The sequence below is a fragment of the Drosophila montana genome, unplaced genomic scaffold, assembly GCF_035044405.1.
Source record: "Drosophila montana isolate Dmon_TW-CO22-7 unplaced genomic scaffold, ASM3504440v1 contig_1761_1, whole genome shotgun sequence".
In the NCBI taxonomy this organism is placed as follows: domain Eukaryota; kingdom Metazoa; phylum Arthropoda; class Insecta; order Diptera; family Drosophilidae; genus Drosophila; species Drosophila montana.
In genome coordinates this window covers 958,745-982,178 of record NW_026996690.1, presented here as the reverse complement: position 1 = coordinate 982,178, position 23,434 = coordinate 958,745, and the positions used below count along the sequence as shown (strand labels likewise).

Here is a 23,434-nt window from a genome sequence, read left to right as displayed (position 1 = left end):
GCAATTCTGCATTTAAATAAATTTGGGTTTAAAACATAAATAAATGCATTTAAAAGTGAGCGATTCATTTTCCGATATCAAGTACCAAAAATCGACGCTAAGTGACCATCGCTAATTTGACGCATATCGCACAATGATACTATCGAAAGTCAATTAATCGGTTTAGTTTAATCGATGCCGCCCGGCTAAAAATACAAGCAAGCTGCAGTTACAATTTACAATCAATTGTGTTTTCTAGTATTTCTAAATTAATATAAATCGTGTTAAGCTTAATATGGAGTTGACTTTGCCATGCCCAGTAAATATTTGATTCTTTTTTGTGTGTTTACAGAATGTGTGTGTGTGTTTGTTGCCGTTGTTTTTGTGTTGGTGCGTCAAGTTGGGTGGTGGACTAAAACCGTCTGTTGCTGTTTCGGCCCCGATTTCGCCCACCGCCGCCTCCCCCTCCACCACCAGAGCCGCTGTTGTTGCCCCGTCTTCGACGATGCTGCCCACTGTTGTTGTTGTTGTTGTTGTTGCTGTTACTACTCTTTTGGAACTGTTCCCGATCCCGGTCATTGAAGTTGTCACTTCCATTGTTATTATAGCCATTTTGACTGGCAGAGCCGCTACCATTCCCATTCCCATAGTTTGACCAGGGTGCATTGGAGGCCCAAGGATTAGGTCGATTCGTATCCTCGCGCGTGGCCTGGTCCATGGGTGAACCGCTGCCGTAGCTTGAGGGTTCGTCGATGAATTCCGTTTTTGGCTGTTGCGCCTTGACGGTCAGCAGCGACGGCAGGAAGGGCTTCTTTAGCAGCAGGAGCTCGCGCACACACACCAGTTGGGCATTGTGCTGGAGCGGCTCGAATCGTGATTTTTTGAGCGGCGGCGATACCTCACTGCGTGCCTGTGCCGTCTCCACGGTCGGCGAAAGAGATCTGGAACGCTCTCGTTCTCGCTCCCGCACGGGTACGACATCACGCAACTCCTCCAACTTGCCAGCATCAATGTACTTATTCAGGTACTCGGCGCCCTGCCGAATGGCGCCCATCAGTCGCGAGTCTGGATGCACGCGAATGAAGCGCCCATAGACAAAGACGCCAACGATCGTCTGGGGGTCAAGGCCGTTGAGCATGCCGCTGGCCAGGATGCCCTCGAGTGTGTTTTCGCTGATTTGCTGGTGGGTTAGGCCGTTGCTTGAGTCTTTGGACTCACGCGCCGCCAGCTCGTCGTGTATGCTAAGCACGCTCGGGTCGTCGGCTCGACGCGGTCCTGCCCATTGCACCTGGAAATTGCGTGGTATGGGCTTGCTGTAGGGCACTTTCTTCTCGCGATCGCGATCGTTAGCCGACCTGCTGCCGGCATCCAGATCCAAGCCCGGAATAAAGCCCTTATCGGCCGTAAGGCTTTCAGTAAACTCCACCTTATCCTCGGGTCCCATACCGGGTATCACGGCATCGTCTGTGAGTAATCCACAGGTAAATCAATTGTTCTTGTTAGGATGCTTCTTGTTACATACCATATTCGCACTCATCTAGGGCAGCTAAGCTAGCAGGAAGTGTATTCAAATTGTACTTGTCACGCATCAGATCTCCAGGTCGGTTACGTGTCCAGAATTTGATGGTGTGATCATTAGAGCCGGAGCACAGAATGTGGCCTAGCGGATGCCAGGCGAGTGTCCACACTATGCTGTCGTGCGCCGTCTCAACACATCCAATTTCCTTGTCCGTGCTAAAAATTATACAAATTATCAATTAATATGTATGAAAATGTTACTTTTACTATAAGCTAATCATTATTAAATCTTATAACTATTTCTCTAACAATAATTAAGTACGATTAGAATCAAAAGAAAAGTTGTAAATTTCTTAAAAATGTACCCCTCTTATTTTAAGATAGTCCATAAACTTGCTAAAAGAGCTCATTTAGATTGGGATAGATTACCTAAAACACGTGTGAGCTTTTAGCCGATCTGATACATTTTAAATATTTGGCTATGTACTCTGTGAGCCCGTCGCATAACCTATTTAGGTAGAAATAAGAATGACCAGGGTAAAACTAAAAATCTATGTCTTCATGTCTAAAACTTCGGCAGACTTACGCAATTGTAATATCTGCTAAGGAAAGCAAAGATTAAGGCATGTTTTAGACAGCGTTTTAAATAACAGATCCCAGAACCAGACACACAAACAATTAATAATAAAAGAGATTCAAAAATCCTTAATGGGGGGTTATGCATTGTTGATAAAAGGAGAAAATCCGTTTGATAAACGCACCCCACATTCCAAAAGAGTATGGAACCATCCGAGCCGCCAGAGCAGAATAGGCCCTCGTGTATGGGATGCCAAGACACAGAGCTGGCCTCCTTCTTGTGGCCGCGAAAGACTTGCACCTCTTCGCGCAGATTACGAATGTCAAACAGTTTAAGCAGATGATCACGCGAGGCTGTGACCAGCCAATTGCCATTGTCATTCCATTTGAGATCCATGACAGTCGATTTGTGGGCATGGCTGCAGGATATGGCAGAATTAAATAAATCAGCAATGAAATAAGCGGGATTATATACTTACAGCGTGGCCAGCGCAATGCCACTCTTTGGATCCCAGATTTTAATGGGCTGCTGGTTGTCCTTACTGCCGCTGACGATCATCGCCTTCTGTGGATGCCAATGCACGCATTTTACATCCGCGCCGTGACCTGCGACCAAGAGATCAGTTAAGGGGTGGACTAGGAGGGCGGGTTAAGATGTTGTGGTACTTACCGCGCAGCACGCGCTCCTCCTGGCAGCGCATAAAGTCCCAAATGCGCAGAGTTCCATCGTCGCTACCGCTGACAAATTTGCTGTCCGTGGGACTAAAACTGCGGTTGGGGTTTTTGGAATGATTCGGAATCGGAGAGACACAGCGAGGTTAGAAAAATGGAAACGAAACACTAATAGAATATAGATGTGCGTGCGTGTGTGAGTGTATGAGTACGTTTGGAATAGAGAAGTGAAGTCTGCACTTGTAATCATGAGACTCGCAAAAAGTTGACTGCCGGCGCTCTCTTTGTCTCTCTCGCTCCCTCTCTCCTTGTCTCTGCCCCTCAGCAGCAGCGGCAGCAGCAGCAGGCGTTAAAGAAAACACTCGAACCCCCGAATTTGAATATAAACTTTTTGCTTTTAGCATTTTATTTTGTTGTTGTAGTTGTTGTTGGCCACGGCGCGAAAATAAAATTGTGCAAAATTGTGTTTGGTTTTTTTTTTAGTTAGTTTGCCTTTATTGTATTTTTGGTATGAATTTTGTTTTGCATATCTTGACACAATTTCAAAAATAATTTATTCGTATGAATTTAATTATTGACAGTCTTTTTAGTGTTAAGGCTAGAAATCACAGTGGTAAATACATTCTTAGAATGGTTTTATTGTTTTTTCTTTTTTTTTTTTAACTTAGTCTTGACTAGCGGAACTATACGGGAAAATACTGCGCGCACGCGACTATTCGCTAGCTAAACAGAGAATCGAGAGACCTGGCTTGTTGCACAAGTTACGGCTTTATTGAGTTATATATTGCAACAGCCCCCGAAAGGAAACACGAAACGAATCGCAACGAAACTAGCGGCTAACAAACTAACTGCAACTGAACACACGACCCAGGGCCCAGGTGACGATGGCGAGGAGGAGAGCATTGAGAGATTTGCATGATAAACTGCCACTGCGCAACTGTAAACGAGCTAATTTTGGGTGGTTCGGTGGTGGCCTCATGCTTGCGGCAACATCAGCTGCGAAATGGTAAATACAATTGACAATTACAATCATTAGGCAATACCTTATTCCCCTAATCGCCTCCTTGTGCGCCTGATACATCTTCACGTTATTCATGTTCGATTGCCAATACTTCACATAGCCGCCATGATCGCCTGTTACCATCCAGCTGTCATTATGCGACCACACCATCGTGCGCACCGCAATATCGTGTGCCTAGATTAGATATTTGTATCAATTCGTTCTTTGCTGATCTGGTAGACACTTACCTGCAGTATAGTCTCAAAGTTAAAGGTAAGGCCATTCCAAAGCGTAAACTCGCCGGAACTGGCGCCCGTTACCAAACGTCTGCCCTCTGGCGTCCAGGCAAGCGTAAAGATTGGACAACGCATTTTGTTTGTGGCCGTCTTGACAAAACGCGTCGTTATCGCATTTGCCGGATTGTCCAGAGAGCTGGAGGGTGGAAGCATCTGTGGCACATAAATGCTGTCCGGCTGCAGTGCCAATCGATCCCTATAGTCGCGCTGCCAGAGTCGAGCCTACGCAACGAGATTTAAACATTAATTCTGCACTAATTAAAATCATATAGGACACTCACCTCCAGCGCCTTGATAATGGACGCATTGTAGTCAACCGTTTTACGCATGACGCTCTTGCGCAGCCGCTTGCCATCAAAGTCGTCCTGGGACATACCAAAGGGACGTTGGAACCCACCAGGCATGAAGGGCTTAAAGTGATTATAGCCCTGCTTGCCGGCTCCATGGTGAGGGTGGTAGTGTCTGTAGTGCTGGCCGCCCATTGACGGCGGCGGCATCGATGTGAAATTCGTTGCCAGCGCCGATGGCGCCGTCAATAGCTGTGGCGGAGGCTGAGATAGGTCCATGGCTGTTACCGAGTTGAGCGCCGTATTTGCTATATTCTTGCTACTTCCTTTCTCCTTGCTTTTAAAGAAAATTTCTTAAGTACGGATATTGTATTAAATTAGCAGAACCAGTTCTTTAGTTCGATTTCGATTTTTGCAGACTGCTACGATTTGTGTTTTGCAATTGTGTTGAAAAGGAAAAACATTAAGCTCAGTAGAAACATTTGTTGCTGTATCCGATATTCAAACAGTGCAACAAACAATTAAATTCACATTAGCATGATTGCAACAATTCATATATTTGAACTAAATTGGAAAAAATTCACGCACACCCATATACACGCAGACGCATGTGAAACGTGTGTAGCTGATTTTCTTCTCTATTTTTGCTGGTGTTCTGAGCTTTTTAACTTACTTGTCGTTCTAGTGCTTAGTCATTTTGTCTACCAACAAATTTTCATAGTATTTAACAATTTAATCTCCTTTTATTGTAATTAAATTGGTCGCGTGGATTAGAGTTGTACTGATGCGTTCGGAATGAGTTCTGTCGAACGAGTCACTGAACTGAAAAAAATGAACTGATTCGATTGTTGTTCATTTAGTTCGTTTTATTTGTTCTTCGTTCGAAATTAACATTTTGCTTATCGAACAGCAAGCGCCTTTTTTTGCCGGGAATCTGAAATGCAAGTAACGAGTAAATCGTTCAACTTTGCAAATAAAATGTATCTTTCTTTTACAGAAAATGTATTATGAAATGGTAATAGCTCAATAACAAAAACGAGTTTATGGCTTGTAACAAACAAGAAATATGCGAAGAATTTCAATATAATCACTCAAATTGACTCCGTAATATTTAACAGTGTTATATTGATAACAGTGTCATTACATTGACGTAATAGAGAGAGAGAGACTGCTAACTTGTTCGCAGTAGTGGTCAGCGACGGCACTATTGAATTGGTTCACTATCGATATTGAAAAATCATTATCGATAAAATAACTACTTTTTGGGGTGTACAACTAGTGCATCTCTAAACCGGGCTTTGGGCTAACAACTTTTATATACACCTGCGCTTGCGTTTGTGGGCTCAGTAGGTTGTCGTTCGTTGTTGAGTTCATACTAGCATTGAGTTCATACCATATTATAATTGGCAGTTAAATTCAAATAGCTGTGTGGAGCGCTGTGTAAATTAAACATTTAATTAATTGTGTTTTGTTTTGATTTTTGACTATAAAAGTTCTTTGCCTTTTGAATGTCAACTAAATGAAAATAATTTATCTTCAACAGCTAAACAGCGTCTCGTTAACGTTCACGTAAACGAAACAACAAATTGCAGCTTGCGCTTAAATCAATATTGTTAAAACGGTTAACATGCAAACAGTTATTAAGTAAGTTGTTGTCATCTTTCCCACACAAATGGGTATTATATTTGAATTTTGTACTGCTGCATTTTCGTTATCTCTGTTTTAAGTCCATTTCACTTGCCTGCCCATTCCCACTCGATTGTACAATATTTGTAAGCGCGTCAAACAAAAAAGAAAGTTGCGCATGTTTATTAAAAACACGTTCCGGGTAGTTCGATTTGGGATTAAGAAAACTGGAAGCGGACCAGTTGACTTTTTCTACTCTATCTTGTTCATATTTCGGTTTTGCTTTGATCCAAACTCGCTTAATTCTTACCAAGTTCCTTTTCTTTTTTTTTTAAACTCATGTTTTGCCTTGCATTTTAAGTGTTTATTAACTAGATATATGCCGTTTAAGAAATCGAAACAAAAATAAAAAAGTTTTAAATTTTATCAGAAATTATAAAAAAAAGTTATATAATATTTTTCTTCAATTTATGCTTAGAAATCGATTTTACCTTACTTATTTTTGATTCCTGCTGATGGTCGTTTTCCACATTTAAGGTTTTCATTAGAAACTTGTTCCCTTACTTAACTGCTTATTTATAATATTATCATATTTTCCCAAACTGTTATCTTGCGCATGTTATGTGAAAATTATTGCCGTGTTGTCATGCCAAAAAAAATATATATATAATGATATACTTATTACATATATAGTATACTGTATTTATTTGCACAACTTATTTAATTACAATTAATATACATGTAAAAGACCTGCGATTATTTTCTATGATTCGTGCGATGTAAGCTCTCACATGCGCCGATTTTTTGTGTATATAGTATATAGTAAGTCCCGCTAATTGTTCAGATGCGTTTGCTTAGCTTTATGTTTTGCACATGTTTCTTTAGAAACAGCCAATATACGTGACTAAAAAGAGTCTCTTAGAAATGGCTTTCTTATTTCCTGTTAGAAATGTGTCTAAATTCGAGAATTTTTGTAGAAAAAAAAATGATGCTTGAGTTACGTTTTTTGTCGTGAATTTTAGTCAGACTTCGCTGGAATTATTTATTTCAATTGTCAATAGTGTAGAGTTTTTGATCTACCAACTTTTTAGCCGTCATTTAATGGAATCAAGATACTCTATCTTTTTTTTTTTGAGACAGTGGAGTTGCTCTTGAAAAATTCGTTTTAATTATTTAGCTAAAATGCAGTACATGCTTCATAAAATAAACCAGCTTTTTGCTTCGAAGACAATGCATTTTAAGTTGTGGAAGGCTCTCTTAAATAAATGTTTTCTCATATCAGCAAAATATTTGCCCAAGTCAGCCAAAAAATTTGCCGCAGCTTTTTGTTGTTCTGTGGGCCATCTGCATAATGTTTAAACTACATTTATTGCTTTTGTTTTAAGCTTGAAAATATTTCGGACTGGCTGGCAAACTAATGTACAAACACACACTCATCTCAAAAACCAAATAAACGGCTCACAAAAAAAGTCTTTGTCCGATAAATATAAAACGAACAAATTCACACCTATGCCAGGTTTTTAGATAAAACTGCCTTACCGGTTATACAGCTTTTGACCAATTCTTAAAACTCGGAGTGTTTATTTGATTTCTTTGAGCGGTATTTAGGCCAGCCAAATCAACGCGAAATCAGCCAAGAACTAAAGTTGTTCAAGTCTTGGGCCAACGCAGTTCTTTATTTATTGGTGTATGTGTATATGCACATATAGTGTTGTGTGTGCTTTGTTTTTGACTGTTGTTGTTGCAGTTGCTTATTTGCTCAAATTGCATAATTAAATGCACGCAGACCTTAACGTGGTCAAAAGCAGCGACTTCAGCAGCGACTGCAACTGCAACTGCAACTCCAATTATGGTCAGTCATTTGGCCATGCGGCTGCGTTTCTTTTGTACAGCTATTTCAGCTGAAGGTGAGGCTTGCGGTTTTAAATCTGCCACGCCCTCAAGACCTACATGCCCACCTAAAGGGGGGGCACCGCATCGGCATAATGTGTTGCAACCTCAACAAACTATACCCCAAACCCTTTTAGCCATAATTGAACACCGCACATCAGGTGAATAGTGAATAGTGTGTAGGCTGTTGGGGCTGGAGAGTGGGGGGTGGGGCTGCTGAGCTTATCAGCTAAACAATCTCGAACGCACTGTTTATATAGATGTGCGGCAAATTAATTAACCCCCACATTTCAGTGCTCACTTTCACACAGATGCTCTAATTGCCGCTGCCATAAAACGGCCACTAAATGTAAACAAATGTCCACCGACTTTATAAAAATAATATTTCGCTATGTCCGTCGTTTTTCCAGTCGGTCGATGTCCGAGGTTAACGTATTGCCTTGACCCGCAAATATTTGTAAACCTTCGATTTGTTGCGAGAAGGGAGATCGGTATGCCTAAATTATGCACACAATAATAAAAAGATTATGGGAGATTCCCTTTGTTGAAGAATGGAAATAACTTTCAATTTTTTATTGTTGGAGGAAAATCGGGAATTAGAAAAACAGTTTCCTCAATTTTGGACACAAAACCCACTGAGAGATATACATATATGCTAATTCCTTTGCGACTGCCTCCAAATCTAAAAATATGGAAATATGGAGTATAGTTTTTGGCAGCTGTTTTATTAGGGATCTCAGTTCCATCGAAGTGTTGTCCTGTGCATACATTCTCCTGAACAAATTACCAACACAATTGAGAATTTCTCCTGGAAGACATTTACATAGGGCTTAAGATATTTGACATTATATCTCAATGAGTTCGACGTTCATTGAGAACGCGGCCTGAAAAACTCCTGTCGCTAGTCACAGGACTGTCGATGGACTGGGTTTGGTAGACCAGATATTATTATTTTACTGTGGCCTGAACCTAGAAATCGTTGGATTCTTGTTGGTGGGGATTGCACAAAACGCGCACCAAATAGAAATTTAGAAGATCGGATCTTTTGAAATTGTACTTGATCTTGTACTTGACTCTTATATCTGAGCTTAGACTGAGTCCACTGCCTAATCATTGAAGGGTTTCATTTGGATAATCCCTATACGGTTTAATTCCTAGAAAATAACTTTAATTTGTGGTAAATTTCCACCAAAATTAAACAATTAGAAATTATCGAGATAACAACTTCTTTTTGTTACCCAATTAAGTAAATTCTGTTTGTTTTGGCGAATTCATGAAATTCTTCGGTGCGTTTCTTCAGCCGCATCGCGCTTCCTTATGGCCAACGTAAATCTTTGAAAAGCAGGCCAAAAGAAATGCCAAATGCCCTGCCCCAATCTTGATGCGTAATTGCAGTAAATTTTGGAGCGTGTAGCGCACGTAATAGGCCCGGTCTTTGACTTCTTGGCGTAAACGCCTTTATTACTCACCCCACCTCACATAATGAACAATCCGAGTGTAATGCGGGCCATTTGTCAAGCCAGGTGATTGATGTTGTCAAAGCCCGGCTCCAGATCGGGTTGCACTGGCTCTCTCGCTCGAATGAAATTACGTGTACTTGTTTGTTTCGCACATAATTGCGGTGATTTGATGGGGCCAAAGAGGATTTGTGTGGGATTACTGGAACCGGGAAGACGCAGCACTTCGTACGTGCCCCCAGCACTTTAATTTCGGGCACGCGTCGAGTTAACTGAGAATTATCTCAAATATATAATATAAAAGAAGGCTTCTGTGATTCAACTTTAATGTGATTTAACCAAACATCTGGTCGAATTTCTTTGAACCAAGCCGCAAATTCACCATAGAACTCGGTTGGGATGTAAAGCCTAAATAAATAAAATAGGAATACTCACTCCACTAGAGGAAACCCTCTAAAAAGTATCTATAGAAAATAATTATTCTTAATAGGCACGCATTCCTCTTGATCTTCCATTTTTCTAATGCATAATATCTATGCAGGTTATTCTCATTGTTTTCCACATTTTTCCACAGTAACACTCTCAAGTTTCAAGTTCCAGCTGATATTGGTTATAAAACATTTTAAATACAATTGTACAATGATTTTGAGGTCAGTATTTAATTTAAGGTGGAAATTTCGCTGGCCTTTTGTTGTAGCCACTAAATGCCGAATGCATATTTAATGATTCGCCTTGCCATTGCGCTTGTTTATGCGGCTCCGTCGTATAATTGGCAATACGCTTGCCTAAAGAGCGGGCACCCGCCCAAAAATAACAAAAATAATAAAATAAATAACAAATATTTCCATTTCGTTTAGCATGCGAAACGCATCGTCGAATATCAATGAAAAACTCTGTGAGACATTTTGACATACTATGCCAGCCTTGGCGTCTCGGGCTGTTATCTGTGAGTTTTTGTTGAACTGTACTTTTTTTTTTTTTTTTTTTGCTTTTCTCAAGTATTTGGCAACCCTGCCATATTACCGTTATTTATGTGGCTGACCCTGATGCTGAAGCACAGCAAATGGCAAATGGCAAATGGCAACTGCCGCTGCAGTTTTCATTGAATTTCCGCTCGCTTTTCCTGCCCACCTGCCAGCCTATTAAAGGCACCAACTTCCTGGCACGCCCACAGCCCCTAGGCAATTGCATTGTCGCTGATTTCTTCCTGTTGGCAAATTGCCTGCGTCCTGTTGTTAAATAGATTTCAAAGCGCACTAAAAGCCCTTGGCTTTGCTTTTCTCGCTAATGCGACTTAGGGCCAAGATCTAATAAAAATAATTCACTTTAGACAGCGCAAGTTCAAGTTTAAGCCGCGGTTAAAAACAGAGACAAAGACATAAAAAGAGAAAGTTACAGAAAATGATTTCCATGTGAAGATTTGTTTGAGCACATCTAACGAAATATGGAATATATTATGATGTACAAAAAAACCAAATAAAGAAAACTTCTGGCGACTCAAATTATTGATAACTTTCCAGTTGCTTCGAAATCGTTATATATATATGTAAGTAGATTGGCGTATATACTTTTGCTTGGGTTTTATTTCCTTTACAAAATCTTGTACGCATTCAAAGAGATCTTACACCAAACCAAAGCAAGTCCATATTCTTTTGTCTGCAATGTTCATGTAAATATTATTATATTTTAATCAAAGCTTTTGTAAATGTGACTATTGATGTTAATGTATGTCATGTTAATGGTATTTATATATATATATATATGTATATGTATATGTATGTAGTTTTTAATATTTTTTTTTTGTACGGCAGGGATCAGCCATTGGGGCAAATGGAAAACAACAATCCGGGTTCGAACCTCAGTATGGATCTAGCATTGTCTAGGTTCGCAGGCGTTAATATCCGGTATTGGGTTGACATATATCTATATTCTATACATATACAAATCTTTTCCTTATATTTAAAGTTTTTAATTTGCATAACTTTCAAACGATTTGTTCAATATTTGTAATTTAATAACAGCACAATGCTGCCTTCGGTGTGCACCAAAAAAGAAACACATTCTATATGATTTATATGCCATAACTCGCAGTTTTGTAATGCATCCAATGAAAGATGAAGCTTAGTTTTTTTATTTAAATATTATTTAGGGCTCTCGAACGGAGATCGTTCGGCTCCGCAGTCTTAGTGTTATTTTTTTCTATTTATTTTCAGCTGGTAAAAACTGACCTAAAAACGTAGACCAAAGCGTTGGGTTCGTTGTGAGGCGTAGTAACAAACCAATGGGCTAGACAATTGAAATATTCAGTTAACGAGAGAGAAGGGCTATCTTTGCCACTCCGAAGATTTAATACCCTTGCAGATCCAACCTTCTCAAAATGCTCATAGTGCCTTGTCCGTATCTAAAAAGTCAATGCCGAGTATTTGGTTAAGATACCTTGAAAAACAAAGAAGTTTTCCATACAACAGCTTAATTTTCTACCGATCGTTCCTATGGCAGCTATATGATATAGTGGTCAAATATTGTTAGGATTTTGCATATATATGAGAAGCATAGTAAAACTAGTAAATGGCGAGTTTGGTTAAGATATCTTAATAAACAAAAAAGTTTTTCATATAAGAACCTACTTTTCGACCGATCGTTTCTATGGCAGCTATATGATATAATGGTCCGATCCAGCTGGGACGATCCAGAATGAGGGACTTCTGAAAAGTTTCATGGATATAGCTTTAAAACTGAGACCCTCGTTCGCATAGAAACAGACAGAAGGAGAGACGGACATGGATATATCGACTTGGCTGATGATACTGAGCAAGAAAATAAATACTCTATGGGGTTATGTCTCCTTCTATGCCCTACACTTATTTCACGACGAAATTATAATACCCTCTGCAAGGGTATAAAAATGGCGACAAAAAATAATGTTTTTAAACTATTTCTTTCAAACGATTTTAAAGAAATGCATAGCTTAAAACTAACACAATGCTAACTTCGTATGTAAACAAAGAATATAGTAATTTTTCTTTTCGTAGCGCAGCCGAACCGAAATCCGGTTCAAAATAAAAATATTTTTAAACCTAGCTTCAAAGTACACATAACTTTGGCCCCAGCTATTCCTCTTTTCCGACCATATTTGCCAAATTTAGCCGTGTATGTAAATTGTAACTAAAAAATTGGCTTGAAGTATGTGGAAGCTGGCTCGAATCGTAAACTGAATTACTGTCATATTTTGACGGAGTTTGCAGCCGTGGTCAAATCTGCCAAAAGATAAATGTTCTTTCTGGCTTGCTCAGTTTCGATCTCATTCTAGACTTTCATTTTCATTTTGGATTTTCATTTGAGAATCCATGCTAGCTGTTGCCTTAGAAATCATAGCCCTATCAATAGCTCCCGCCCAGCTGCATTCTGTAGACATTTCTTCGTGATTTCTCGTGTTATCAGCATATAAAGTTGACTTTTTATATGTGTTGCGGCTGCATTCCTTTGGTTTTAATGAGCGCACACGCAGTTGCTTAAATGATATGACAGCTCTAATATTGCGAGCAATTAAAAAAGTGACTACAACTGCAAAACAGCGACTAAAAACAACAATAACAACAATAACAATAACAAATGACAGGCAGACAGACAGAAACCCATCGTGCGCGAGTCTCATCTTATAGTATCTCGGGCCCAAGTCGGGCGTAATTAAAATGTATTAGGTAATTGTGTCTGTGGCACAAATTAACACTTGGAAGGCAATTTGTCGCTGCTTTTAGTTTGTTTGGGCTTTGCGAATATCACAGAAAACACAGAAAACACAGAAAACAATAACAACAACGGCAACAAATATGAATGAGAAAGTCTGACAGCGGCTTCGGCCTGCAAAGGCCACTCGCCTTGATGGACGAGCCCATATGCTGCTGGTTTCTAAATTTTACAACGAACCTCAAGCTTCGCTAGACGTAATACCTATGTCAGTTTTTGACAAGCCAAAAACAAAAAAAAAAAAACAAAACCTACACTAAAGTTCATCTTTGCTGCTGAGTCAAACGATCTGCGTTCGAGAGCCCTTAAAAATATTTACAAAATTAGGTTTTTTTCAATTTTATGTATTGCAACACGTCGGGCTATGGCATATAAATCATATAGGATGTGTTTTATGTGCGGCTAATACTGCCGTGCGAAAATAGTTCTAGCGAATGACTCAGTTCTGTGTGTGTATAGCTAGATAATTCACATTCGAAGATGACTAAATCATCCAAAATCACAATCTTCTAACTGAATGAGTGTATAAATAAGCAGGGTGAAGAAGTTAGCTGAGCTGAGCGAATAATTGTATTGATCAGAGTGGATTTACACCATAAATCCGTGTAGACCAGAGTGTTGGCAAGGTTTCTAAATAGATTATTTAGTGGGTATCTGTTTTTTTGATTGACTGATGATTGATGATCGGCTTGTTTACAGAAGTCATTTTCGGTATGTGCTGTAAGTAGCTTTTGCCGAAATGAAGTGGACTACTCTGAATGCCAGGTGGGGCGCCCAGGTAGACCAACCGAAAGCTGATTTTACAGGCCATAAGTATTTAACTGTAGAGTTAAGCCGGGTAAAGCCGCTTATCGTTTGATTCCGACTGGGTCTGGCACTTAACATAGGCGCGTAGTTTCACAGATGTTTTGAAAAACCATTTGAACAGCTCAGAGAAACATGACAGAAATTGCTACAAATGTATCTGAAGCTATTAAATTCGCATTTGTTCAGGCACCAAAAGCTATACGAGAGGAAGTGCGAACGTCAGTCCAAACTTTTAAGTGTTACCCCAAAACAAAAAACCTATTGAAATTTCTGGTGTCAATCAGATTTTTGAATACTAATAAAGACGACGACAAGCCAACGAGAAAAATATATATTAAAATAACAAATAATAATAGCAACAATAAGAAATATGGCTATATGGCAAATAAAAGCCCTAAAAGTAAGCAATGTAAGCGAGCTGGCAAGTGTGTGTGAGTGTGTGTGTGTGTGTGTGAGTGTGAGTGTGTGCGCGAGTGGGCGCTGTTGTTGGTGACGACAAAGTGTCTCACGTCAATGGCAAAAACGCCGTCTGCACTTGACACATTTATTGGGCAACTTATAGACAAAAGCACAGCTTGAAACCGTCGCCCATTGTGACACGCCCCCCAATAGCGACACTTGTACAAAGTTGCCAGTGCACACAGCCAGCAGCAGCAGCAGCAGCAGCAGCAGAGGTAGCAGCAGCACCTGGGCAATATATTCATAAATAAAATAAAAAAAATTCACAGCACTCGCAGCACACCCTCCATATGCCAAGCCAGCTACAGATACAAATACAGCTACAGATACAGATACAAATACAGATGCAGATACAGTTACAAATACAGATGCAGATACAGACACTCGTGCTGTATGGATTTGATATGAAGAGGCTGCTGATATCGCTGATAAGACGCAGCCGCGACGCACTGGCAATGACAATGCGAAAATCAATAGCAGTTGCATAAACGAGGCGAATGCTGTACCATAATAATTGCCACGACCTACGGGAGCTGGTTAACAAAAATTGAGAATTCTGAGAACACTTCAACGAACGAATGCTACGGATCGTGAATTCCGTATGCGGTAAGAGCTTCGTGCTTAATGGATTGGAAGAATTGGATGGGATGGGATTTGCATCCAACTAATTGGATAGTTAACGGGCAGCGATATTAGACAATAAGTTAATAGCATTGGGTTACTCTAGTCAAAATATTTATAATAAATAAATTCACATTTACATTTGCTCCCATTTTCGAAATCGTGCTCCGACATTTCTCCGACAATAACTTTTGTCATTTTCGATCAGACTTTTCCGAAGTTCCGGAACGCATCTAACATTAAACAGGATATAGTCCAGTCCAACTCACGATCTCTATTGTAGATGAGCAACTGAATTAAAAAAAGTTTTTCCCAAGCAATATATGCGATTATTTTTTTTATTATTATTATTATGCAATCCGACGCTCTTTAACAAATATTTACTTTTTAACTCATTAACACAAAATACACACATTTACTGATCATTCACGAATTCACGAACAAGTTGAAAAAACTTCTCCGAACTGTCTGCTTGTGCGATAAATAAAACTTGCTCAGACCGACATTTTTTTGCACAATTGAAATACTTGTTGTGTATTTCTTCCCCAAAACAATCAGTTATAATTATCGTTTGCATATAATTAAAAAGCCAAACAGCATTTCAATAATGAGTAGTTCACCTAAAAACAAGTTGCGAAAAAAGTGCTGAAAGTGAAACTGAAATCACTTAAACATGTGGAAATGAGCAGAAGTAGATATCTGCGATAGGAATGTAGATCAACTGGAAGCAGGTCCCAGGGTATGGTGTGGTCGTTTATAAAGATCGTGGTTGAACTTAAAATTAAAGCACAACTTTAATATTTATTTGTATTCCGCACAATGATTTGGCGTGAATGTCATTCAACTTTGCCCAAGCAATTGCTAAAGCTGCCCAATTTACATAATGCACAATTAAACGAATTCTTAACGTTCAACACCATATTTACAAACTGGTTAAACGCTGCGTATGATTATTTATTAATTTTTTGTGTTTTTTTTTTCTTCTTGTGATTTAATATTTTTTCTCTGGCTGTAATTATAAGAATTGCCTTTTGTTCGATTCGATTCGTTTTTTTTTGTTTTTTTTGCAACGTGCAAATCATTAAGACAAATATTGCTTCAATTTTTAATTATGAATGCAACATGAACTTGACAAACAATTTGTTGACTTCTATAAAATTAATTTTCAAATGGTTTCCCATAAAAAACTTGTGTAGCTAACAACATCGTGTAACATGTTAAATAAAATGCCGCAGCAACAATTTGTTAAATTTAATTTTATTATTTTTATTTTTGCATGTCGAGGCTGTCATTTGGTTTATTGCTCACATTGATGCGACTTTGTTGTTGGCTGCCTATTGGCGAGTGCTCCATTTTGTGCCTTTAACAATAGCAAAAGGTTCAGCCGCATTAAACAAAATAATTGTTTTGAATACGGCTAGGCTACTATTCATGATGTTTTTTTTTATTTTTTCATCTCTTTTATGTATTTGTGGCTGTGCATTTGGTTGTGTTTTGCAATCTGATTATTGGCCACAGGCTGAAGCGCGTGGCCCATTTACACTGTTTTTTCAAGCATGTCAGTTTGAAAAGTAAAAGCAATTTTACTAAGTAGAACACTTTTTAAGTAATCATAATTTTGCAGGAATACATCTAGTGAAGTTTTCTTAAACTATTTTATCTACTTTGGATTTGGGCTAATTCTTTATGATATCTATCTTTTTCATGCTTTCTGTGCCCTTGTAGAGGATATTATAATTTTGTCATGAAAGCTGTAACGCATATAATGAGACATCTCCGACCCCATAAAGTATATATATTCTAGATCCGCATATATATCCGTGTTCGTCTATCCGTCTGTCTGCTTCTATGCGAACTAGTTATAACAAATGTTGTAGGTTGTAAAATATTCTCTTCTAACAATTTTTTGATGCGGCTAACATATATTCTTGCCCAATTAAAAACATACGCAGGATTACTTCATTGGCATCGCTTAGCAGAAGGCAAGCAGACTTTTATATGTACACATGACTAAAAGAAATAAAATACCTGAGAATAAGAGTAAAAGCACGAGTAAGAAAAAGTAATAATGAGAGCGGGGGAAGGAGAAAGAAAGATAGAGAGAAAGAGTTATTAAAAGTGAGAATAGGCACATAGATAAAGGTTATTAGATGACGAACACAATCAAAACATTAAAACTTATGTCTTGCTTTAAATTATGAGAATCGAATAGTAGGGCAGTGTTTAAAGAAAGTTCCGTTATTTGCAGCGTAATCAATATATAGGTTCTTAATATTTGAATGTGGACTGTGCGCTGATCTCCACTCAATCAGTCTGTGTCAGGTCAACAATATTTATATAGATAGTAATTTTAAGAAGCGAAAATCTGAACCCAGTCAGATAAACTTAGATGCTAAAATCAATAACTGACCGCACACGCCTTGCTTTAACAATTAGTACAAGGTATTTGGTATACATGTATAAATGCTGACCTTTGGCCCATTTGGCCATGAGATTTCAAAATAACCAAATAATGTATGTAATCAGCCATAAATAGATTTATAGAGCCTGGCTTAACCGCTCATTAAAAGCGAATTCGGGTCTGCATCAGCACCAACAACAGCTCATAACTTCTGGCTTTAGTGCGCATCATTATTGCTTAATTTTCAGACGTAATTGAAGCGTGCTAAAAAATCATCAGCCGCGGAAATGGTTTGGCACTAAAACATTGGCTAACATTAACATGACGTGTGTGTGTGTGGGGATGTATATTTCGTATACCTTTCAAACATTTTGTGTAACTCCGACGCTAAAAAATCAAAAATCTCAAAATGCTTGTCGTATCACTTTTCAAAACTGGCCCATAAAATGTAACCAGTTTTCTTGGCGCGCCGATATCTATTTTCGTTCAAAAACAACTCTTGCAAAATGGTCAAATTCACAAGACATTTGCTAATCGGAAGGAAGTGGCCAATTAACATACACTGTGCAACAGGTTTTTTTTTTTTTGAAAAAAAAAATCAATTATGACTCGTTTGATAATTTATATGAATTTACCTGCCTTACTCTGTTATTATAATATATTTATTTGTAAGTGTTTATCTTAAATGTGGCCTTGATATCACGAAGCCAAAATAATTAAAACCTCAATTAACGCCAAATAGAGAAAAAAGTTCCACAGTTGTCAAATTGAAGAATATACTTTTGATTTGATTTTTGCTCTCTGTTTTGGCTTGACTCATTGCAAATTCTTAAATACAATTTAATCAATCTGAAGATCGTCTGCATAAATGTAGCCAAAACAGCAGAAATCAATTTGATCACGCAAGCTATTTAGTTAAATTTAATCTTCAACAAGTTAGGAATGGTCAAGTCCCGTCTAAAAATTCCAGAAGCGAACAATTTAAGAAGTTTCTCAGACAGACAACATGCTCTTATTTACTGAAAATAATATGGAATATTTACCTTTAGTTTACCTTAAGTTTATATAATATAAATTGTTATATAGGATTAATTCGCATTAAAAAAGCTCTGATTTATTATTTAAGAACTTTGTATTACGCCTAAGAGTCGTGTATTAAATAACTATTATAGAATCGATTGGGGACTATCAAGATAGCGTATAGAGAGAGTATTCAATGTTCGGCGTGTCACTTCTCGTTTGCTATTAATCCCGTTTGGCTTAACTTTTGACACGAACTATAAAAGTGAAATTCTCGCAGAAGCCGCGTGCGGCTCGAATTTGTTGCACAGTGTAGCTGCTCTTTGTGGCTGCATAGGGGGCAATGTTGATAAACAAGTTTAAAGCCGAGGCAGCCGCGAGGCCGACACAAGATAAACGAGATGGCCAACGGGTGATAGCTAAAGAAAAAGTGAATTGATTATCGATGGCATCGGGGCGACAATAACAAAATTGAAAACAAGTCCACGCGCAGCGAGTCGAAGTGAAATTTACTTTTACTCGCCCCCCCCCCCTCCCCCCGCGCACTGAGGGGGCGCCCTTTAATTAAGATTTATGTGCTTGTCGCATCTAAGCTTTTCTTTATTTGTTGCTTTTGTTTATTTATTATTGGTTTACTTCCATGGCAGGAATCCCAACTGGTGGCGGCGACGCACCAAGTTGGAGCGAAGCCTGCTCATCCTGAGCGCTATTCTATTCCTGATTGCCGCCACAGGCTTCGGCCTCTGGATATTCAATGCTCTCAAGACGGTCGAAGGAGGTTCCGGATCTGGATCCGGAGACGCGGACCCCGAACCATCATTGGCTCCACCCGAGGCGACAGCTTTGCATAGCGATACCACGAATATGAACAAAGTGTCCGTTGAGGGTGCCAAAGAAAAGACGGATTCGGAGGACGTTTGCCTGACCAAGGAGTGCATACACACTGCCTCCACGGTGCTGAGCAAGATCAAGGCGGAGGTGGAGCCATGCGACAATTTCTACGAGTTCGCCTGCGGCACCTACATTGAAGAGGAGAATATACCCGATGACAAGGTATCCATCAGCACTTTCTCCGTCATCTCTGACAAGCTGCAGGAGCAGCTCAAGGACATCATCACCGCCGAGCGACCAGCCACGGAGCCCAAACACTTCCGTTTGCCCAATTTGCTGTACAAGGCCTGCATGAACAAGAGTATGTAACTGACTACTGATCCTTTGAATCCTGGAGAATCAATGCATTTTTTTGTTGTTTTATCTTTCAGCGTTGATTGAATCTCTGGGCGCAACACCCATCGCCAAGATTGCCAAATCCCTGGGCGGCTGGCCGTTGATTGAGGGCGACAGCTGGAATGCGGACGACAGCTGGACCTGGCAGGAGCAGGTCAAGAAATTCCGCAAGGCCGGCTTCAGCATGGACTACATCATTGACTTCTCCATTGGTGTGGATCTGCAGAACAGCACCAAGCGTATTATCGATGTGGGTGTGGAGTATGGGCAGATGGTTTCACACCTGATCCGATTTTCGATCTTCTTATAAACAGGTGGATCAGTCCGCGTTGGCTTTGAGTCGCGAGTACCTGGTTAAGGGATTCAATGAGACCCTGGTAACCGCTTATTATGAATACATGGTGGACATTGCGGTGCTTTTTGGCGCCAACAAGGACGAAGCCAAGAAACAACTGCTCGAATCGCTCGAGTTCGAAATTGCGCTGGCCAACGTGAGCACTACCAGATTCAGACTGGCCAAGACTATAACAATATCAATCCAATGGCTCTTTAGATCTCCTGGCCCAATGAGAAGCGTCGCAACTCATCGGAGCTGCACAACCTACGCACCGCACAGCAGCTGCAGGCTGCCTATCCGTACGTGGACTGGGTGGACTATATGAATGCCCTGCTCCCAGCTGGCCTCGCCGTGCAGGATGACGAGATAATCAATCTGACCGTGCCGCCGTTCTTCGACGAGCTGGGCAAGCTGCTGGCCAAGACGCCCAATCGCGTTATTGCCAACTATATGATGTGGCGCATACACGCCTTCTCCATTGGCTTCCTCAGCGAGGAGTTCCGCAAGCGGCAGCTGCAGTATGCCACGGCGCTGTCCGGTCGCCAGGAGCAGGAGGCCCGCTGGAAGGAGTGCGTCGATATTGCCTCCGGCAGGTTAGCATATGACCATCACACTTCTCTTCTGTTTAGCTTTGATTTGATTTTGTTAAAATGGTGTGCGGCTTTGGCCATTTAGGTGCCTTTTTTGCTGGTGCTCAATAAGCAATTTTCTATCCTTGTTTCCGTTTCCGTTTCTTTTCTGATTGATTTCTTTGTGATTTTGCAGTGACAGTGACGATCTCGAAGCAGACACTGATAGGTATTTAGAGAAATTCAACAAGCATACAAATTTACTTCATCGGCCGAATTCAGATACATATCCCACACAGACACCCACACACGCATACACGCAAAATCCCCAAGACATGCACTTACAAACCAATATCGATTTAAATGCCACTGAGTCCACTTTTAAAGTTAGCTTCAAGAGCTTAAGAGCTACCTGCGCACTTTCCTTTGAAGCAAGCTGGCAAGGTTAACGCGCTTGATGGGAAAATTCATCCAAAGCTTCAGCTTTTATCTTGTGCTAGGTGCGCTTTTCACTTTCATCATTTTGCGCTTACAGTAGGTGCAGATGCCTTTGCTTGCTTGCTGTCTGGAATATCCATCCAAGAATCCCGAAGCTCCTCTTTAGATTTTTTGGCATCACAGATGAATTTCCTCGAAATTTGTATACCCTAAACGTAATATCGATACGCAATAGATTAAAAACATAGCTTAATCAGATTTAAAGGGGCCAAAATTGTAGACACCTGCGACATTTACCTCTGCTAGCCTCTGAAAAAGGCTAAATGTAGCTATAAAATAGCTGAATTGGCAAAACTGCACGCAAGAGTCATGTGATACATGAGACAGACACATAAAATATGAGTTAATTTTTCATAGATCGTTGTTATTGTTTGTATATATCTGAAATTAGACCCTACTGAGGCATTTCCCTAGACTAGCTAAGGGAGCGGGTCGAATATTGATAGTTTGTAGAACAGAATTTGTAGAGAAAATTTGCTGTTTTAATTAATTTTCCCCTTGTTTGTTAGTGTATGAACGTAAGCACAATTTATTTGTTTTAAGTAAATAACTCATAAAAATTATCATTTTCCGCTTTTACGTAAAATCTCGACTGTTCATCAATCAAAAATTGCACTGAACAACAACAACTCCTACTACAACAACAACAACAACAACAACAACTGGTACAACCAAACCACATGAACATCGCATGAATTCACAACGATCAACATAATCAAATATCCATATTTAATATAACTATCAGCCTTGGCATATCCGTGGGCTCGCTCTACGTTCGCAAGCATTTCAATCAGGACTCGAAGTCGAAAGCCTTGGAAATGGTCAACGATATCCGCATGGTGTTCGACGATATACTGAATGAAGTCATTTGGATGGACGACAAGACGAAGAAGGAGGCCAAGGAGAAGCTTCATAGCATGGCCACGCACATTGGCTATCCGGACGAGATGTTGGACAACGAGAAACTGGCCAAATACTATGAGAAACTTGACATCGATCCGGAAAAGTATTTTGAGTCGTTTTTGAACATGAACATCTTTGGCACAGACTATTCATTCAACAAGTTGCGTCTGCCGGTTAACAAAACGGATTGGATACGTCATGCCCGGCCAGCTATTGTAAACGCCTTCTACTCCTCCCTGGAGAACAGCATACGTAAGTAGAGAGTTGCTAGTTACACCTGGAACCGTAAACTTATTCCTATCTATTGCAGAGTTCCCGGCCGGCATACTGCAGGGCCATTTCTTTAACGCCCAGCGACCCAAGTACATGAATTTCGGAGCTATTGGCTATGTGATTGGACATGAAATCACACACGGCTTCGATGATCAAGGTCGTCAGTTCGACGTGAAAGGCAACTTGCGGGACTGGTGGCAGCCAGACACACAGAAGGCCTATCTAAAGAAGGCACAGTGTATTATTGAACAGTATGGCAACTATACGGAAAAAGCCACCGGCTTGAACGTACGTCTGTTCTTAACTATTCCACTCAAAAACTGGTATTTTAATTGTCCACGTTTTTCCACCTCTACAGTTGAATGGCATCAACACTCAAGGCGAAAATATTGCCGATAATGGTGGCGTGAAGGAGTCGTATATCGCCTATCAACGCTGGGTAGAGAAACATGGGCCGGAGCCCAAGTTGCCTGGCCTGGACTATACGCCTCAGCAAATGTTCTGGATCTCGGCTGGTCAGACTTGGTGTGCCAAATATCGTAAAGGTAAACGTTGAAAAATATTATTTTAACTAAATCTTCTTAAATAAAATAAAACAAATGTTTTACTTGTAGAATCCCTTAAGATGAGAATTACAACAGGCGTGCACTCGCCCTCAGAGTTCCGTGTGCTGGGCTCGCTGGCCAATATGAAGGACTTTGCCAAGGACTTCCAATGTCCAGAAGGCTCGCCCATGAATCCTGTGCAAAAGTGTGAAGTCTGGTAGAGACTACCCGCAGTAGAAAGATTATCTTTCCATAAAATATATTAGATTGTGTGTGTGTCTTTGTAGTAAACTAAAGCGGTATTTAGAAACTCTAAAAGATGTATTAGCGATCATGCCCGCGTTCTATGGGCTAATCTCACGTAGATTTACCATTACTACCCCTAGCGTATTTATGCTGTGTGAGCATAATGTAAGAAAAATATTTAATAAATTTTGTTTATATGTATGACTATGTTTTCTTGGATTTCTTCTTTGCAGTTTATTACAGCGCGAAACCTGACCAAATTTTTGTAAATATTCAAATCAAATGTAAATTTCCAGGCTTGAGATTTAATTATGTAAGACAAAAAATATGTTGACTGCAAAACATTTGAATTCGATATCGATCGATAAGCGATTAAGATAAATCGCTCGGCCTTAATCGATATGCAACTCAACAGTTTCACAACAGCTTCAAATCGCATAACAACAGCTTGGCAGCACTTAATGAAAGTGTTGCCACAAA

The 23,434-nt window shown here is 39.9% G+C and overlaps 2 protein-coding genes across 5 annotated transcripts; one reads left to right on the top strand and one right to left on the bottom strand.

The window, feature by feature from the left end:
* Positions 1-149: 149 nt before the first annotated feature.
* On the bottom strand, positions 150-5,160 carry Wdr33 (WD repeat domain 33). 2 transcript variants are annotated; one of them, XM_064700340.1, is made up of 9 exons: positions 5,002-5,160; positions 4,323-4,665; positions 3,994-4,263; positions 3,789-3,940; positions 2,744-2,841; positions 2,553-2,679; positions 2,259-2,492; positions 1,502-1,713; positions 150-1,443 (listed from the first exon to the last, which is right to left on the bottom strand). In XM_064700340.1, exons 2-9 carry the CDS (start codon positions 4,605-4,607, stop codon positions 392-394), a joined length of 2,430 nt encoding a protein of 809 aa, XP_064556410.1. In that variant the 5' UTR covers positions 4,608-4,665; positions 5,002-5,160; the 3' UTR covers positions 150-391. The 2 variants fall into 2 exon arrangements, with proteins under 2 accessions (XP_064556410.1, XP_064556411.1); XM_064700341.1 differs by having other exon boundaries at positions 4,323-4,681; positions 5,002-5,135.
* Positions 5,161-5,673: 513 nt separating this feature from the next.
* Positions 5,674-23,155, top strand: Nep2 (Neprilysin 2). Of its 3 annotated transcripts, XM_064700344.1 has the most exons (11): positions 5,674-5,768; positions 5,872-5,972; positions 19,004-19,548; positions 19,619-19,833; positions 19,898-20,074; positions 20,137-20,513; positions 20,686-20,718; positions 21,733-22,142; positions 22,201-22,451; positions 22,522-22,708; positions 22,778-23,155. In XM_064700344.1, the coding sequence occupies exons 2-11, from the start codon at positions 5,956-5,958 to the stop codon at positions 22,927-22,929; spliced, it is 2,364 nt and encodes a 787-aa protein (XP_064556414.1). In that variant the 5' UTR covers positions 5,674-5,768; positions 5,872-5,955; the 3' UTR covers positions 22,930-23,155. The 3 variants fall into 3 exon arrangements, with proteins under 3 accessions (XP_064556414.1, XP_064556412.1, XP_064556413.1); XM_064700342.1 differs by lacking the exons at positions 5,674-5,768; positions 5,872-5,972 and adding an exon at positions 11,150-11,205; XM_064700343.1 differs by lacking the exons at positions 5,674-5,768; positions 5,872-5,972; positions 20,686-20,718 and adding an exon at positions 11,150-11,205.
* The last annotated feature ends 279 nt before the right edge of the window (positions 23,156-23,434 follow it).

What these genes read in the sequence shown, in the direction of transcription:
- Wdr33 (XM_064700340.1), bottom strand. Translation starts at nt 4,607, where the DNA reads ATGGACCTATCTCAGCCTCCGCCACAGCTATTGACGGCGCCATCGGCG. An exon ending in CCATTATCAAGGCGCTGGAG is followed by an intron (nt 4,264 to 4,322) that starts GTGAGTGTCCTA and finishes CTCGTTGCGTAG; the next exon opens with GCTCGACTCTGGCAGCGCGA. An exon ending in GAGGCGATTAGGGGAATAAG is followed by an intron (nt 2,842 to 3,788) that starts GTATTGCCTAAT and finishes CCCCAACCGCAG; the next exon opens with TTTTAGTCCCACGGACAGCA.
- Nep2 (XM_064700342.1), top strand. Translation starts at nt 11,165, where the DNA reads ATGGATCTAGCATTGTCTAGGTTCGCAGGCGTTAATATCCG. An exon ending in CTCGAAGCAGACACTGATAG is followed by an intron (nt 20,719 to 21,732) that starts GTATTTAGAGAA and finishes TATAACTATCAG; the next exon opens with CCTTGGCATATCCGTGGGCT. An exon ending in CTCCCTGGAGAACAGCATAC is followed by an intron (nt 22,143 to 22,200) that starts GTAAGTAGAGAG and finishes TATCTATTGCAG; the next exon opens with AGTTCCCGGCCGGCATACTG.